The sequence below is a fragment of the Myxine glutinosa genome, chromosome 6, assembly GCF_964187855.1.
Source record: "Myxine glutinosa chromosome 6, kmMyxGlut1.1, whole genome shotgun sequence".
Classification (NCBI taxonomy): Eukaryota; Metazoa; Chordata; class Myxini; order Myxiniformes; family Myxinidae; genus Myxine; species Myxine glutinosa.
In genome coordinates, this window is record NC_136266.1 from 144,120,159 (window position 1) to 144,140,186 (window position 20,028).

Sequence of the window (20,028 nt, forward strand, 5' to 3'; positions counted from 1 at the left end):
AATTACCTCCCCTCCAATAACCGCCATTGACCAGGAGGCAGGGTCGGAGAAGAAAGGCGTGTCTCCACCTCGTCATAGAGGGGAAGAGGGGCGTGCCCGCCCGTCGTCATCAAGGGCGGAGCGAGAGGGTCGCGTGACCAACCAGGGCCGAGGTGAGCACACCGATGGGCGTGTCAGGAAGGCCGGCGGCTTGATCGCTGGAGGCGCTATAAAAAGGCGCGCACGCAAGAAGCAAGAGAGAGAGTCGAGAGGAGTCAGTCGGTGGTCAGTTGGTTGCGTTGGTTGCGGTGAGGAGTCGGTGGTGGTGGTCAGTGGTTGCGTTGGTTGTGGTGAGGAGTCGGTGGTAAAGAGTGAGTGGACCAAGAAAGAGTTGAGGGTTTGGACCAGACGAGTCGGACAAGGCCTGGCAAAGCACGCGACGTCCACAGCAGCCACAACAGCAGCTTGGGGGCCTGAACGGCGGTTTGGAGCAGGGCCGTGAAGGAACGGCGGCTGCTAAACGCGCCGGTTGTGCTGCAGGACCCCCTTGGACCTTCCTCTCCCTCCAGCCATCCACCTCCTGCCTTTCCACCCTTCTTGTGTACGTGAGTTTGTTTTGTTTGTTCTGTCCCTGGGTTAATTAAGTCTGTATAAGCTAATAATTGCACTGTGTCTCTGATTCTTCTGTATATTATTTTATTATCTTTCCTTCTCCTTGGTTACTTTGAGCATGTAAATAGTAGGAATAAATTTAGTAGTATTTCCAACCTTTTTGTCTTCTTCTTCTTCTTCACATCCGTGTCGCCTTTGTCTTTTCCCTATTGAATAGCTGCGGTGCGATCCGGCCAACGTTTGGGTGGAATCGGGTGAGTCGGGGATCCTGTAACGGTCGCGGTTGGACCATCCGCTCGGCCCATCATAACATCTAAACCGCGATCAGTAACAATATATATATATATATATATATGTATATATATACTGTATATATATATATATATATATATATATATATATATATATATATATATATATATATATATATATATATATATATATATATATATATATATATATATATATATATATATCTGTCGTTCAATACATTCTTCCAATGTTTTTTTTAATGATCGCAAATAAATTAGCTTTCAGGAACGTTTTATTTGCACACATTTCAGAAGCGCACAATAATTGGATGGGCATGACTACATTATTACATATGCAATGTACACAGTAGGAAAATATCGAGAAAATGGTGGGAATTCTTGGCATCACTCAATTATTTATCTTGGATATTCAGAGGCAGCAGGTATACAATTGCACTTGAATGGATTTTGATTGGAAGGAAAAATATTTCAAACTGAAGACTTTGTGTTTGACAAGCAAACACCATATCGACATCGACATGGTAATTCAGTGCAGAACATTAAATATAAGAAAATCACGTTTTTAAACACTGACAATGAATGTCTGATCATTATAATTTATCATTGGAAATTCAACGTTTCATTATGAAGTAACTGCAACTTCATTGTGTTTACGATTAGTTCAGTATTTCATGGCTAGAAAAATCTTATCTATTATTGGGCAAGATGTATCGACATCATGTGTTTTTCAGCCAATTTGTCAGGTTCGCTATGTTAACAAATATAATTTCGTTCAAAATTTTGGGAGATTAGCAAACCTATACATTTTGGAATCATCAGAGCATGGAGAATCCGAAAATCAATGTTGGCATTTGCACAGACACCTGCATGGCCGCCATTTTGGATTTTCAAAATGGCCGCCATAAAATACATATTTTGCGCTATCTCGGCTTCTAGTCAAACTAGAAACTTAATTAAATATGCTAATCCTATGTTTTCTGGGCCAAGGAATCCAATAAAGGCCTCAAAATAGTGCTCAGGATTATAGAAAAGCAACAAACAAAGGTAATTGAAAACCATTGTCTTTATATTTGTGATATAACTGTATTACATAATACATGATATTGCAAGTCTTTATATTTGTGATATAACTATTACATAATACATGATATTGCAAGTCCTTTGAAGTTATAGGTATGGGTTTATAAAGCAAGAAAGCAGCCTTGTTAGTATCAGATTGAACTACAAGTCCTATACACAGGATCTACTAGGTCTATACCGTTCAGGAATATGCTTTTACAGATCTTCATCACTGTCCTGAGTGTCATTTTCGCAAAGGTGTCTACGCAAATGCCAACATTAATTTTTGGATTCCTCATGCTCTGAATATCCCAAAAATGTATCGTTTTGCTAATCTCCAAAAATTTTGAATGAAAAAACATAGTGAACCTGACTAAATTGTGGGCCTTCCCATATATATATTTAGTTATTAGTTATCAATTTTACAAATTGGATGGAATACCAAGAGTTATTGAAATAAAGATTTACAGACATTGACATGTTCCGGCATTTTCTCAATACTTGTTTTTTCTGGCAGATACTGAACATTGAAACTTTTTAAAGCATTAAATTTTCATAAACTGGATGCAAATGGAAATTTATATGGGATTAACACAAATGATGAAGCTGAAACATTGTAAACCAATTCAAAGTCCTTATCCATGAGAGCACAGCAGAACATATATTGCATCCACCGAAGTGCAAACATTACCTGTTTGGTGATTTTTGTCTTATGACCCTGTCCATCTAGTAGGTACTTCTGAATGTAACATTCAACCATACGGTACATCTGGCAGCACCAATCTCCTATCGATATTAACGGAGATAGGCAGATGGAATGAGAAAAAGTAAATTGTCCAATCAAGTGCTTCTAGTCCTACAAGGTCACCCGATGAAGTGGTTCGGTCTGCAGTTGCCCAAGTCCTAGATCAACTGCATAACAAAAAATAGAATAATTCACAAGCGTACCAAAAGAAGATGGATGCACGCAATATCTAAATTCGTTTTCAACCTTCTACCTAAAGCTTTGGAGGGTTTTAAACGTGTACATTACTCTTTTTGAACCATCTACTTATTTCAAAATCTTTTGATGTGCACCTGCGAACATACATGAAACGAAGCGTAGATTGCCTATGATCATGGAACACCCTAAAAAGGTAACTATTTCAGAAACTTCTGTTGAGTTTTATTTTAGAAACGATGAGACTTGCCTGACTAATCCAAGGTAGAGTCCAATGAAATTATTGATGTACTGGATGTATAAAGACCGATGCTAGGTTTAAAGCGAACTTCATGGGGTGATGGCAAAAAAAACATCGATCAACTCCCTCCATGCAAGGAAATTATGGAAAAGTTTTGGGATTGATTTAAATGCGAATTTAAAAAGAGGAAAGGCTTTTTAACTTCTTGCTTTTTCAATTGTTATTGTATCATAACATTCAGTTGTTATTGTATCACATCAAATAACGACTTAAAGATAGAAAACTGCTCAGCCAATTTCCCTCAGGTTTTGCATGTGTGGTGTTTCATGGGCCCATATGGTATTAGATTTTGGCAAATTTGTTTATGGTTTTTTTGTGAGGGAGGGGAGAGGATGTTATGAAGAATACATTTTCGTAACATTCTTTGGTGATTATAAATCAATAAACAAAACTGCTTCATCAACCACAATCTCGGGGACGATTCAATAATCAGACGCAATATTTCCAGAAGCATGCTGGGGCAGGGAGAAATAGGAAGGATGGGGAGACATTGAAAAATTGATTAGAAACTGTGTGCTACACATGTGTATTTCATCAATAGTAAGTACATTCTTATTTGATTTCTTGTCTTTAGGAAGTATAGAATTTCCGTAAGCATCACAATTTCTAATGATAAAAGTTTTGTTTAAGAATTAACATTGTGGCTGTATTTACAGTATTGCTTTGTTGTCGTAAACCACCAAACTATTCTTTCAATATGATTCACAGTTGAGTTAGACCAAGTTCCCCATCCCATCTTACTTCTCTTCTTGTATGTCTGTCTGTACAGAGGCCTTTGAAGGACGGGGAGCAGTCTTTGCATAATATCTTCATTGTCATCACCCTGAAAAGTCCCACAGCAATACATACACGTTTACCTTCACATCTACCTGCAAATATACTTTTCTTCACACTCTTTTACTTCTTCTGATCCTACTACCAGCAATTAATACAGTATCTTGCTCTACTTTTACCAGAATCATTTACATAAGCTCATAAATATATATATATATATACAGGGTGAGTCAAAAGTAGCGCCCGATTTCTGTTTATACAGAAATATATATATATATATATATTTCTGTCTGTTGATTCTTTGTTTGCCATTTGTATTACAGTGTACAAGAAGGTAGAAATAAATGAATGACATGTTTATCTAACCATTTATTCGGGGGAAAATTATTACGGGGGAAACCCGTAGCTACATTCGTTGTCGTTTTCGGACGACCGGACATCTTTGCAGTGGCTACCGACCCTGTTGGTTCAAATTTCTCGACAATCAATCGTATGTTTCTTCCCTGGGGTGGGTTAATATCGAATTCCTGTGCCAAACGGCGTGCCGCCATCGTTGGTTGTTCATTACATTTGTAGTAATGTTTCACGGCCACAATGCGTTGATTCATTGAAAGGTAATTGATGGTTCAATTTGGTGCAACTTCAGTAACTTTCCAAACTCTCAGCAATAACCTGCAAAAAAAAAAAAAATTAAGAAAATGAATAATCTGCAAGACAATATTAACAACATGACATCCCAGAAAGAATCTGACAGCCGAAAAAACAGAATTCGGGCGCTACTTTTGACTCACTCTGTCTGTGTGTGTGTGTGTGTGTGTGTGTGTGTGTGTGTGTGTGTGTGTGTGTGTGTGTGTGTGTGTGTGTGTGTGTGTGTGTGTGTGTGTGTGTGTGTGTGTGTGTGTGTGTGTGTGTGTGTGTGTGTGTGTGTGTGTGTGTGTGTGTGTGTGTGTGTATATATATATATATATATATACAGTGGGGAGAACAAGTATTTGATACACTGCCGATTTTGCAGGTTTTCCCACTTACAAAGCACGTAAAGGTCTGTAATTTTTATCATAGGTACACTTCAACTGTGGAAGACGGAATCTAAAACAAAAATCCTGAAAATCACATTGTATGATTTTTGAGTAATTAATTTGCATTTTATTGCATGAAATAAGTATTTGATCACCTACCAACCAGTAAGAATTCCGGCTCTCACAGACCTGTTAGTTTTTTCTTTAAGAAGCCCTCCCATTCTCCACTCATTACCTGTATTAACTGCACCTGTTTGAACTCGTTATCTGCATAAAAGACGTCTCCAGACCGTCTCCGACCACAAAGACCGCAAAGACCGACCGCAAAGCCGTCTCCAGACCTGTCCACACTCAATCAATCAGACTCCAACCTCTCCACAATGGGCAAGACCAGAGAGCTGTCTAAGGACATCAGGGACAAATTTGTAGACTTGCACAAGGCTGGGATGGGCTACAGGACAATAGGCAAGCAGCTTGGTGAGAAGGCAACAACTGTTGGCGCAATTATTAGAAAATGGAAGAAGTTCAAGATGACAGTCAATCTCCCTCGGTCTGGGGCTCCATGCAAGATCTCACCTCGTGGAGCCTCAATGATCATGAGAAAGGTGAGGGATCAGCCCAGAACTACACGGCAGGACCTGGTCAATGACCTGAAGAGAGCTGGGACCACAGTATCAAAGAAAACCATAAGTAACACACTACGCCGTCATGGATTAAAATCCTGCAGCGCACGCAAGGTCCCTCTGCTCAGGCCAGCGCATGTCCAGGCCCGTCTGAAGTTTGCCAATGACCATCTGGATGATCCAGAGGAGGAATGGGAGAAGGTCATGTGGTCTGATGAGACCAAAATAGAGCTTTTTGGTTTAAACTCCACTCGCCGTGTTTGGAGGAAGAAGAAGGATGAGTACAACCCCAAGAACACCATCCCAACCGTGAAGCATGGAGGTGGAAACATCATTCTTTGGGGATGCTTTTCTGCAAAGGGGACAGGACGACTGCACCGTATTGAGGGGAGGATGGATGGGGCCATGTATCGCGAGATCTTGGCCAACAATCTCCTTCCCTCAATAAGAGCATTGAAGATGGGGCGTGGCTGGGTCTTCCAGCATGACAACGACCCGAAACACACAGCCTGGGCAACTAAGGAGTGGCTCCGTACGAAGCATCTCAAGGTCCTGGAGTGGCCTAGCCAGTCTCCAGACCTGAACCCAATAGAAAATCTTTGGAGGGAGCTGAAAGTCTGTGTTGCGCAGCGACAGCCCCGAAACCTGAAGGATCTGGTGAAGATCTGTATGGAGGAGTGGGCCAAAATCCCTGCTGCAGTGTGTGCAAACCTGGTTAAGAACTACAGGAAACGTCTGATCTCTGTAATTGCAAACAAAGGTTTCTGTACCAAATATTAAGTTCTGTTTTTCTGATGTATCAAATACTTATTTCATGCAATAAAATGCAAATTAATTACTTAAAAATCATACAATGTGATTTTCAGGATTTTTGTTTTAGATTCCGTCTTCCACAGTTGAAGTGTACCTATGATAAAAATTACAGACCTTGACGTGCTTTGTAAGTGGGAAAACCTGCAAAATCGGCAGTGTATCAAATACTTGTTCTCCCCACTGTATATACTAGAACGGCACTCGGTAGAGAGCGTACAACCGCCAATCTGAACAGTTTACGTTTTGTATCCCACGAATAGGCCGGATCTGAATCCGGACATCCAAAATATAAGCGGTTTGTTATTGTCACTTAACCAACTCATCCACCCAGTTTTGTCATCATCCGTCCATTACCTCTGAGATATCGTGCTATATATTGTTTTTGGCCCTATCTCTCAATGGTGAAGATTCATTTAAACATCCCAGTATCTGGATCTTCACCAAAATCAAATCAATTTGTCCTTGTCACAAACCCAACCAGTCTGCCAAGTTTCGTCTGAATCCGGACCTCCAAAATCTAATCGGATTGTTCTCGTCACCTGAACCAGGTCATCTACCTCGTTTTATAATAATCCATCCATCACCTTTTTGAAATAACATGCTATATATCGTTTGGCCCTACCTCTCAATGGTGAAGAATAACTTTAAAAAATTCCGCATCCGGATCTTCATCAAAATCTAATCAATTAGTCCTCGTCACACACCCAACCTGTCCACAAAGTTTCGTCCGAATCCATCCATAACTTTTTGAGATATCATGTTATATATCAATTTTGGCCGTATGTCGCTTTGTTAGTATCTTTTTTTAAAACGATAATTTTTTTGCTATGCAGTCGTTTGCTTTGGCTTCTGCGTTTGACTTGTGTGAAAGCCTCATCTCCCTCTGAATTGGAGTCACTTGACCTCTTTGTGTCTGCTCACTCTTTAAAGTGCTTCCCGTCTGATTATTGGGATCAACACGTCGATGTGTTTATTTGTTCATGGCAATTCTAACACACTCGGCCTATGGCCGCGGCGTGAGTAACAAGAGAGTGTGTTTAACAATGCAGAGCCTCACCAGGCTGTATGGATTACAGTTGATCTGAGAATAAAGGATCTATATTGATGTAGATATGCATGCAGACACAACCAGTGACATACAGACTGGTGACAATAGCCTCTCCTGTCAATTCAGGAATGGATGGGTAAACTAAATACATAATATTTGGCCATTTTAAATGCGAAGTTAAAAAAAAAAAAACATAATATTAATAGCAACTAGAAGGGCACTCGGTAGAGTGCATACCTCCACCAGACTGAACAGTTTTCGTTTTGTATCCTACTGATTGGCCGGATCTGCTGATTTGGAGCAAAATATAATCGGCTTGTTCTTGTCACCTACCCAACTCATCCACCTAGTTTTGTTATAATCCATCCACAACTTTTTGAGATGTCGTGCTAGATATATATTTTTTGGCTTTATTTCTCCTTAAAAAAATTTTTTAACTCTCAAATCCAGATCCGGATTCAGATCTTCACCAAAATCGAATCATTTTGTCCTTGTCCCACACCCAAACTTGTCCACCATGTTTCGTCCAAATCCATCAATAACTTTTTGAGATATCGTGCTATATATCGTTTTTCGCCCTATCATTCAATGGTGAAGATCACGTTAAAAAAAATTATCGGATTCGGATCCTGATCCGGATCTTCACCAAATTTGAATCAATTCTTCCTTGTCACATACACAACCTGTCACAAAGGTTCGTCTGACTCAGTCAATAACTCTTTGAAATATCCTGCTTATCGTGCTGTCCCTCAATAGTGAAGAATTACATGAAAAAATTTCTCGGATCCGGATATTCACCAAAATCCTTTTTAAAAATTACATTTTTTGCGAGATTGGGTCGTCAATGTCTCAGTAGTAGAGTGGTTGTATTTTAGATATCTCAACTGTAGCGTGGTTGTATATTAGAAATCTCAACTGTAGTGTGGTTGTATTTTAGATATCTGAACTGTAGCGTGGTTGTATTTTAGATATCTCAACTGTGGCGTGGTTGTATTTTAGATATCTCAACTGCAGCGTGGTTGTATTTTAGATATCTCAACTGTAGCGTGGTTGTATTTTAGATATCTCAACTGCAGCGTGGTTGTATTTTAGATATCTCAACTGTAGCGTGGTTGTATTTTAGATATCTCAACTGTAGCGTGGTTGTATTTTCAATATCTCAACTGTGGCGTGGTTGTATTTTAGATATCTCAACTGTAGCGTGGTTGCATTTTAGATATCTCAACTGTAGCGTGGTTGCATTTTAGATATCTCAACTGTGGCGTGGTTGTATTTTAGATATCTCAACTGTAGCGTGGTTGTATTTTAGATATCTCAACTGTAGCGTGGTTGTATTTTAGATATCTCAACTGTAGCGTGGTTGCATTTTAGATATCTTAACTGTAGCGTGGTTGCATTTTAGATATCTAAACTGTAGCGTGGTTGTATTTTAGATATCTCAACTGTAGAGTGGTTGTATTTTAGATATCAACTGAAGAGTTGTTGTATTTTAGATATCTCAACTGAAGCATGGTTGTATTTTAGATATCTCAACTGAAGCATGGTTGTATTTTAGATATCTCAACTGAAGAGTGGTTGTATTTTAGACATCTCACCTGTAGCATGGTTGTATTTTAGATATCTCAACTGTAGGGTGGTTGTATTTTAGATATCTCAACTGTAGCGTGGTTGTATTTTAGATATCTCAACTGTAGCGTGGTTGTATTTTAGATATCTCAACTGTAGCGCAGTTGTATTTTAGATATCTCAACTGTAGCGTGGTTCTATTTTAGATATCTCAACTGTAGCGTGGTTGTATTTTAGATATCTCAACTGTAGCGTGGTTGCATTTTAGATATCTCAACTGTAGCGTGGTTGTATTTTAGATATCTCAACTGTAGCATGGTTGTATTTTAGATATCTCAACTGTAGCATGGTTGTATTTTAGATATCTCAACTGTAGCATGGTTGTATTTTAGATATCTCAACTGTGGGGTGGTTGGATTTTAGACATGTCAACTGTAGAGTGGTTGTATTTTAGATATCTCAACTGTAGGGTGCTTGGATTTTAGATATCTCAACTGTAGCGTGGTTGTATTTTAGATATCTCAACTGTAGCGTGGTTGCATTTTAGATATCTCAACTGTAGCGTGGTTGTATTTTAGGTATCTCAACTGTAGCGTGGTTGTATTTTAGATATCTCAACTGTAGCGTGGTTGTATTTTAGATATCTCAACTGTAGCGTGGTTGCATTTTAGATATCTCAACTGTAGCGTGGTTGTATTTTAGATATCTCAACTGTAGTGTGGTTGTATTTTAGATATCTCAACTGTAGCGTGGTTGTATTTTAGATATCTCAACTGTAGCATGGTTGTATTTTAGATATCTCAACTGTAGTGTGGTTGTATTTTAGATATCTCAACTGTAGCGTGGTTGTATTTTAGATATCTCAACTGTAGCGTGGTTGTATTCTAGATATCTCAACTGTAGCGTGGTTGTATTTTAGATATCTCAACTGCAGCGTGGTTGTATTCTAGATATCTCAACTGCAGCGTGGTTGTATTTTAGATATCTCAACTGTAGTGTGGTTGTATTTTAGATATCTCAACTGTAGCGTGGTTGTATTTTAGATATCTCAACTGCAGCATGGTTGTATTTTAGATATCTCAACTGTAGCGTGGTTGTATTTTAGATATCTCAACTGTAGCGTGGTTGTATTCTAGATATCTCAACTGTAGCGCAGTTGTATTTTAGATATCTCAACTGTAGCGTGGTTCTATTTTAGATATCTCAACTGTAGCGTGGTTGTATTTTAGATATCTCAACTGTAGCGTGGTTGCATTTTAGATATCTCAACTGTAGCGTGGTTGTATTTTAGATATCTCAACTGTAGCATGGTTGTATTTTAGATATCTCAACTGTAGCATGGTTGTATTTTAGATATCTCAACTGTAGCATGGTTGTATTTTAGATATCTCAACTGTGGGGTGGTTGGATTTTAGACATGTCAACTGTAGAGTGGTTGTATTTTAGATATCTCAACTGTAGGGTGCTTGGATTTTAGATATCTCAACTGTAGCGTGGTTGTATTTTAGATATCTCAACTGTAGCGTGGTTGCATTTTAGATATCTCAACTGTAGCGTGGTTGTATTTTAGGTATCTCAACTGTAGCGTGGTTGTATTTTAGATATCTCAACTGTAGCGTGGTTGTATTTTAGATATCTCAACTGTAGCGTGGTTGCATTTTAGATATCTCAACTGTAGCGTGGTTGTATTTTAGATATCTCAACTGTAGTGTGGTTGTATTTTAGATATCTCAACTGTAGCGTGGTTGTATTTTAGATATCTCAACTGTAGCATGGTTGTATTTTAGATATCTCAACTGTAGTGTGGTTGTATTTTAGATATCTCAACTGTAGCGTGGTTGTATTTTAGATATCTCAACTGTAGCGTGGTTGTATTCTAGATATCTCAACTGTAGCGTGGTTGTATTTTAGATATCTCAACTGTAGCGTGGTTGTATTCTAGATATCTCAACTGCAGCGTGGTTGTATTTTAGATATCTCAACTGTAGTGTGGTTGTATTTTAGATATCTCAACTGTAGCGTGGTTGTATTTTAGATATCTCAACTGCAGCATGGTTGTATTTTAGATATCTCAACTGTAGCGTGGTTGTATTTTAGATATCTCAACTGTAGCGTGGTTGTATTCTAGATATCTCAACTGCAGCGTGGTTGTATTTTAGATATCTCAACTGTAGAGTGGTTGTATTTTAGATATCTCAACTGCAGCGTGGTTGTATTTTAGATATCTCAACTGTAGCGTGGTTGTATTTTAGATATCTCAACTGTAGCGTGGTTGTATTTTAGATATCTCAACTGTAGCGTGGTTGTATTTTAGATATCTCAACTGTAGCGTGGTTGTCTTTCAGATATCTCAACTGTAGCGTGGTTGTATTTTAGATATCTCAACTGCAGCGTGGTTGTATTTTAGATATCTCAACTGTAGCATGGTTGTATTTTAGATATCTCAACTGTAGCATGGTTGTATTTTAGATATCTCAACTGTAGCGTGGTTGTATTTTAGATATCTCAACTGTAGCGTGGTTGTATTTTAGATATCTCAACTGTAGCGTGGTTGTATTTTAGATATCTCAACTGTAGCGTGGTTGTATTTTAGATATCTCAACTGTAGAGTTGTTGTATTTTAGATATCTCAAATGTAGCGTGATTGTATTTTCGATATCTCAAATGTAGTGTGGTTGTATTTTAGATGCCTAAACTGTAGCGTGGTTGTATTTTAGATATCTCAACTGTTGCGTGGTTGTATTTTAGATATCTCAACTATCGAGTGGTTGTATTTTAGATATCTCAACTGTAGCGCGGTTGTATTTTAGATATCTCAACTGTAGCGTGGTTGTATTTTAGATATCTCAACTGTAGCGTGGTTGTATTTTAGATATCTCAACTGTAGCGTGGTTGTATTTTATATATCTCAACTGTAGCGTGGTTGTATTTTAGATATCTCAACTGTAGCATGGTTGTATTTTAGATATCTCAACTGTAACGTGGTTGTATTTTATATATCTCAACTGTAACGTGGTTGTATTTTAGATATCTCAACTGTAGCGTGGTTGTATTTTAGATATCTCAACTGTAGCGTGGTTGTATTTTAGATATCTCAACTGTAGCGTGGTTGTATTTTAGATATCTCAACTGTAGCGTTGTTGTATTTTAGATATCTCAACTGTAGCATGGTTGTATTTTAGATATCTCAACTGTAGCGTGGTTGTCTTTTAGATATCTCAACTGTAACGTGGTTGTATTTTAGATATCTCAACTGTAGCGTGGTTGTATTTTAGATATCTCAACTGTAACGTGGTTGTATTTTAGATATCTCAAATGTAGTGTGGTTGTATTTTAGATATCTCAACTGTAGCGTGGTTGTATTTTAGATATCTCAACTGTAGCGTGGTTGTATTTTAGATATCTCAAATGTAGTGTGGTTGTATTTTAGATATCTCAACTGTAGCGTGGTTGTATTTTAGATATCTCAACTGCAGCATGGTTGTATTTTAGATATCTCAACTGTAGCGTGGTTGTCTTTTAGATATCTCAACTGTAGCGTGGTTGTATTTTAGATATCTCAACTGCAGCGTGGTTGTATTTTAGATATCTCAACTGTAGCATGGTTGTATTTTAGATATCTCAACTGTAGTGTGGTTGTATTTTAGATATCTCAACTGCAGCATGGTTGTATTTTAGATATCTCAACTGTAGCGTGGTTGTCTTTTAGATATCTCAACTGCAGCATGGTTGTATTTTAGATATCTCAACTGTAGCGTGGTTGTATTTTAGATATCTCAACTGTAGTGTGGTTGTATTTTAGATATCTCAACTGCAGCATGGTTGTATTTTAGATATCTCAACTGTAGCGTGGTTGTCTTTTAGATATCTCAACTGTAGCGTGGTTGTATTTTAGATATCTCAACTGCAGCGTGGTTGTATTTTAGATATCTCAACTGTAGCATGGTTGTATTTTAGATATCTCAACTGTAGCATGGTTGTATTTTAGATATCTCAACTGTAGCATGGTTGTATTTTAGATATCTCAACTGTAGCGTGGTTGTATTTTAGATATCTCAACTGTAGCGTGGTTGTATTTTAGATATCTCAACTGTAGCGTGGTTGTATTTTAGATATCTCAACTGTAGAGTTGTTGTATTTTAGATATCTCAAATGTAGTGTGGTTGTATTTTAGATGCCTAAACTGTAGCGTGGTTGTATTTTAGATATCTCAACTGTTGCGTGGTTGTATTTTAGATATCTCAACTATCGAGTGGTTGTATTTTAGATATCTCAACTGTAGCGCGGTTGTATTTTAGATATCTCAACTGTAGCGTGGTTGTATTTTAGATATCTCAACTGTAGCGTGGTTGTATTTTAGATATCTCAACTGTAGCGTGGTTGTATTTTATATATCTCAACTGTAGCGTGGTTGTATTTTCGATATCTCAACTGTAGCATGGTTGTATTTTAGATATCTCAACTGTAACGTGGTTGTATTTTATATATCTCAACTGTAACGTGGTTGTATTTTAGATATCTCAACTGTAGCGTGGTTGTATTTTAGATATCTCAACTGTAGCGTGGTTGTATTTTAGATATCTCAACTGTAGCGTGGTTGTATTTTAGATATCTCAACTGTAGCGTTGTTGTATTTTAGATATCTCAACTGTAGCGTTGTTGTATATTAGATATCTCAACTGTAGCATGGTTGTATTTTAGATATCTCAACTGTAGCGTGGTTGTATTTTAGATATCTCAACTGTAACGTGGTTGTATTTTAGATATCTCAACTGTAGCGTGGTTGTATTTTAGATATCTCAACTGTAACGTGGTTGTATTTTAGATATCTCAAATGTAGTGTGGTTGTATTTTAGATATCTCAACTGTAGCGTGGTTGTATTTTAGATATCTCAACTGTAGCGTGGTTGTATTTTAGATATCTCAAATGTAGTGTGGTTGTATTTTAGATATCTCAACTGTAGCATGGTTGTATTTTAGATATCTCAACTGTAGCGTTGTTGTATTTTAGATATCTCAACTGTAGCATGGTTCTATTTTAGATATCTCAACTGTAGCGTGGTTGTATTTTAGATATCTCAACTGTAGCGTGGTTGTATTTTAGATATCTCAACTGTAGCGTGGTTGTATTTTAGATATCTCAACTGTAACGTGGTTGTATTTTAGATATCTCAACTGTAGCATGGTTGTATTTTAGATATCTCAACTGTAGCGTGGTTGTATTTTAGATATCTCAACTGTAGCGTGGTTGTATTTTAGATATCTCAACTGTAACGTGGTTGTATTTTAGATATTTCAACTGTAGCGTGGTTGTATTTGTAGCGTGGCTGAGCCGTGTAATCCTTGGTTCATTTCCCAGCTGAATTAGATTCGTCTAAAACTGCTATATTGTGACTACCTTTACTTATGAATACAATTATTAGTCTGTAACAGCGTGCAGCAACTCTATGATGTTCAACAGTAAGCTTCCAGTGGGTGATGCAATCATACCCTTGTTGTTTATACATACCAGGCGGCTGAAAATTGGATCCTGGCTTTCGAATCTCATCCTTTCTCCAGTTGCCCCTGCAGAATATTCAACGATGTATCATGTACTTTTCATTCTTACTGGACTCCAAAAACACCAGTAGGGGAAATTGGGATGTGGAGTGTATTGAGACATCCACCTTAGCAACTATTCTAAGCCATTGATAGTAAGTGCCATTCTGTTATTAATGATACGATGTGCCATTGTGTTCGTTATGATATCAAATAATAAAATAACCGTTCCTTTCACACAGTCAAGCGCATAGGGCTGCCAAGACAGTTTCATTGGCTAAGGAGTACAATCCTGGATGGGTCGCCACTCCGATGCAGGATAATCGAATGGCTTATTACCCCAGTAAGCTGGTACTCATTTTTCCGACCCTTGGAAGGATGACAGGCTAACCCACTTGGTGTTATTTGAACGGCACGACAGGTACTCAAACTCAAGACCCTAACATCTTAAGCCAGCTACCTAAACTGTTAAGCAAACACCAGGCTCGATGTTATTAAGTGCCAACATAAGTTCTTTATGGAAGAGTCAATGTCATGGTGCTTTATATCATTGGGCAACAGTATCTGCGAGAAGGGATGTCCTAATGGCCAATTCAACCCATTTTCCCCTACTTGTGCAAAAAAAAAAGAAACCAAACACATCAATGCATAACTAATACATGTTTTTTCCCAGTGGAATTTAAGGATCATATAAAAAATATTGTTCTCATAAACGACATTCTGTGTATCCTCAGGGTGATTCATATGTTCTGGTCCCTCTGCAAGCAATAACATTGTCTTTCTTGTACAATACATAACTTGTCAGTTATGTTGATGAGATTGGTTTGTGCTCTGAATCAAAACAGTAATATATTTAATAATGCCATTGTAATATATTGTGAAGTCTCAATAGCTCAGCGGGTTGTCACCACGTTAGCGATGAGGTACTTGGGTTGGAGTCCTGGGTTGATACAGGATTTTTTCACACAAGCCCCATCTGGGAATTTATTAAAATATATACAGTGCCCCCCCCCCCCCCCCCATAAGTATTGGAACATTGAAGTCAAATTTGCTATTATTGAGATGGAGAGTGCAATTAGACATCCACTTTAGCAGCTATTCTAAGCCATTGATATTAAGTGCCATTTTGTTAATAATGAAACGAATGCCATTGTATTCGTCATGATATTAATGATATCAAGTAATAAAATAACCGTTCCTTTCACACTGAGGAGCATAGGGCTGCCAAGACAATTCCATTGGCTAAGGAATACAATTCATATATATATATATATATATATATATATATATATATATATATATATATATATTATTCAAGAAGTTTGGATTTGAGATAAAAGAATATGAGGCAAGAGTACAGAAAGTTGGCTTTTATTTATTGGTATTTATATACATATATGTTTTACCATTGTAGAACAATAGCACCTTTATGCTTAGCCCCCCCCCCCTCCCCCCTCATTTTGGTAAGCATTAGTATTGGAACAATTGACTGACAGGTGTTTCTTGTTGCTCATGTGTTTCTTATTGCATTGATTGTTCACACGTAAAAGAGCTGTGAATGTCTAGTCTTGGTTTTAGCCTTTGCTTTTGCCTTGGGAAGTCTGTCTTTTGGAGTCAGGAGGCATCAACCAACATGAAAACCAGAGAAGTCTATGAAAGGAAAAACAAGCAATTTGGAAGCTGAAAGAACAAAATACTTCAATTACAAGCATCGCACAAAAACTGGACGTAGAAAATACAAAAATTTGTATTACAAGCGTCCCTCTAGTATACTTAGCAACATACAATGGCCAGGTTGGCAAAAAAAACTGCAGTTAATGACAGAAAAATCATCAGAGCAGTGAAGAAAAACCCTCAAACAACTGTGTAGTGACATCACCAACAACCTCCAGAGTGCATGGGACGAAGTATCACGATCTACCGTTCGTAGAAGACTTGGACAGCAGAATTACAAAGGCTACACTACACTGCAGCCTTTGGTTTTGTTTTTGTTTAGTTTGTTTTAGCTGTTTATCTTTCCTGATAATGAAATGGTGAACTGGTATTTATTATCTTTTAACCCATGTTACCATGTCGTACATCTCATTACATATACAGTACATGGTAGATGAAAAGGCTTGAAGTAAAAATGTTTTTTTGTGGAAACCGAGACAGTTCATACCTTTTTATCAATATGGGATTTCTGAAGCGTCTATCTCATCCAAGAAATGTAACATTTTTCTATGTATTCAGCTTGACCATGATATCGTTTTCTACGCTTGGAATAATAATGCAGGGTGTTTGAGCATTGCCTTCACAGTACAAATCTCAAATGTGAAATGGAAATTTGGCTAAGCCACTGGCACACTATTTTCCAAAGGCACTAATCGATCTTTAATACCATTCAGATCCAGATCTTTGCCAAAACGCTCGAGGATGGTCAGCTTTAAGGTCCCTTCCAGGCTCCAACATACTTATCTTGACCTTAACAAAAGCACGATAAATTATTTATCAACATTTGTTTCATGGTAATGTAAAAACAACAATTTTCGTGCCCACCTTGGTCCTGTAGCGCAGCACGTGATGCCGCTCCCAGGGCAGTATTGTCTCGACCCCAGAACAATGGGCGTGCTTCTCTGGCTCCCACGACTGGTCGCGTGTTTTCAATCCACGGGTCCATGTCAACGAGCTCTGTAAAGACCATAGACATTAAGATTAACCAAAAATATTCCAAATGGAGTCAAGTGTACCAGCCATGAGCATTTGAAGCTTTCAGGAAAGGGAGATATATAATTACTATACATACATACATACATATATATATATAGATATAGATATATATATATATATATATATATATAGATAGTACCAAGATTCTGCCCTGCTTTGACCATGATACTTCACTTCCCCCTGTCTTTGGCCAACTCTCTCCACTCTCCAAGCACCCACAGTTTACTGATGTCCTTCGTCGCACAATCCTCCCATCAAAACTGCGGTCTACCTCTTTCCCTCCCTCAACCTATCCGCTCTCGTTGCCATTCCCTCTCCCCCCATCTAAGCCGCGATTTCACCAATCTCCCCCTCAAGCTCATCTTCACACCAATCTCCTCTGAGTTCATCAATTTTCCTTTTATCCACCCACTCGCTCCTGCAATCCTCCTCATCCAGTTGTTCTCGCATACCTGCAGCCTCTAATGGTGCCTCTGTCAGTGCCACGGTTTCCAGACCATAAAGGTAGGCCTGCGTTACACACAACATCAGAACCTTTCCTTTCAATTTCATGATTTCTTTCTGTCTGCCATTAATCCCTCCACCCTGCTCCACGCATTCACACCCATCTGAATCCTCCTGCACACCTCTGCCTCCGACTTACCATCCTTGGTCATTGCTCCCCTCTGATACTCAAACCTATTTCCATGTGGTCTCTTTCCCCTGTAATCTGATATTCATTTATTTTCTCTGCTGCCCGACCCACATCACCTCAGTCTTCTTAATACTCATCTTCAGCGCTCCCAAAATGCCTCCTACCACTCCCTCAGTATTTCCTGCATCTCCCACCGACTCTCCACCACAACTGCCAGATCGTCTGGATACAACATCCTCCCCAGAATACCCCTCATGTTCATCTTCCTGCTTGCCAGGTCCATCTCCATGATAATAATAATAATAATAATAATCTATATACAGACTTGGCATTTAATATGGAATATTTTTTTTGTGGGGGTGAACTTACTTTTCAAGATGACTTAGAACCAAAAGTTCATTGGAATTATGTTGAAATTATTCTAGATTTTGTTAATGTGACCTTTAAAAGAAACAAATATCACTTTTGACATTTCGAAGCAAATAAATTGATCCTTGAAAGTGATGTAAACTGATATCGAACTCAATTCACGGACAGTACTGTGTTAAACTTCTGTACGTTTTCCAGAAGTATCTCTTTATTTTGCACATTAGCCAAAATTTTTTTTAACAAAAACAAAAGTTAAATTACGACTGGGATTACGGACAGTAAAATTACAGTTCAGTACTTCGTGCAACCCCCACGAGCATTCAGGAGAGCACGTACACGTTGAGGCATGCTGTTCACGAGATTTGCCAAGGTTTAGACAGGAATCGCTTGCCATGCAGTTACAATAGCCTGCTGCAATTCATGCACAGAGGCAGGCTGCTGGTCCAAGTTGTCAATTTAACGCGTTAATTCTGCCCACAAGTTCTCTATCGGATTCATATCTGGGGACATGGCAGGCCACTCCATATGCTCTACACCACGGTCAGCAAGAAAGTGTTGGATCATGCGTGCACGATGAGGCCGTGCATTGTCATCTTGGAAGACAAAGTTTCCTCGAAAGGCTGCACGAACAAATGGAAGCAATGTTTCTTCCAGAATGGCCCTGTGCTTGAACTGGTTCAGGTTTCCATTCAGAACAACCAGGTCAGTTTTGCCCCCTGCATGAAAAGCAGCCCAAACGGTCACCCCACCACCTCCAGCTTGGACTCTTGGCACTATACAATCTTCATTGTAGGCTTCATGCACTTGTCTGTGCACTCGGACACGGCCATCTTGACGATAGACCAGAAATCTAGACTCGTCACTGAAGATCATATGATTCCAGTGTCCTGGCTGCCATTGACGGTGCTCTCTGGCCCACTGCAATCGGCGCTGGCGGTGTTGTCTGGTCAGGCGTGGCTTTCTCAGGGGATGCCTGGCACGATAACCAGTCGTTGGTTGACTAGCCTTCTGGATACAGGCACATTTGTCAGTTGCTGCCACTCAGCCCCAAGCCGATTAGCTGACTTGGTACGGCCATTGCGGACTAACCGGTGCAGCTGGCGATCATCCCTCCTTGTGGTTCTGCGGGGACGTCCTGGCCTCAGTATTGGAGTAGGGACACCCCTCCAAGCATTTATTTTCAGGATATTTGAGACCTGACCTTGAGTGATGCCATACTGCCAAGCAATAGCACGCTGTTTCATGCCGGAATTTCGTAAAGCCACCACTAAATGACAAACAGCATTGTCGAGTTGACGGACCATCTCCAGGGGAAGCGGCAATAACTTTTGTAGACGTGCAGCAGTTGTTTTCCACTAATACAGAACGCACAACCCTTATATACCCGATTGTGAAGCCAATCGTCAAATGTACCTGTCCGTACATTTTGTCATGCCACCTGTGATATAATCCTGTTATTGACTTCTTGCTGCGACAGACAATCAGTGACATGGTTCTTTTAACAAAGAAATCACCGAAGCGTAAAAGAAACTCACCAGATTGATATACTGAGTTCAGAAAGTAAACCCAAGTCAAGAAAAAATATATATTACATATTAAATGCCAAGTCTGTATATAAAACACAGTTTGTGTGTGTGTGTAATGTTACCGATAGACTCCTAAACGGAGAGGCTCACGTACTTGATATTTGGCACAGACATGGCCATTGAGCCTGGGAAGAACATGGCCGACCGAAAAATTTATTTCATAATATTTTTTTACCATATTTTTAC

General features: G+C 38.8%; 1 protein-coding gene across 1 annotated transcript in view; it reads right to left on the reverse strand.

Moving 5' to 3' along the window:
* Window positions 1-1,125: 1,125 nt before the first annotated feature.
* LOC144892667 (uncharacterized) overlaps window positions 1,126-20,028 on the reverse strand; it is a 28,512-nt gene continuing 9,609 nt past the window's right edge. The window contains exons 2-5 of the mRNA XM_078780636.1: window positions 17,083-17,214; window positions 14,516-14,571; window positions 3,905-3,986; window positions 1,126-3,618 (exon numbers count right to left, since the gene is read on the reverse strand). Of these exons, the coding sequence (XP_078636762.1) occupies window positions 3,593-3,618; window positions 3,905-3,986; window positions 14,516-14,571; window positions 17,083-17,214 (296 nt within the window). The 3' untranslated portion in view covers window positions 1,126-3,592. The remainder of the gene's footprint in view (window positions 3,619-3,904; window positions 3,987-14,515; window positions 14,572-17,082; window positions 17,215-20,028) is intronic.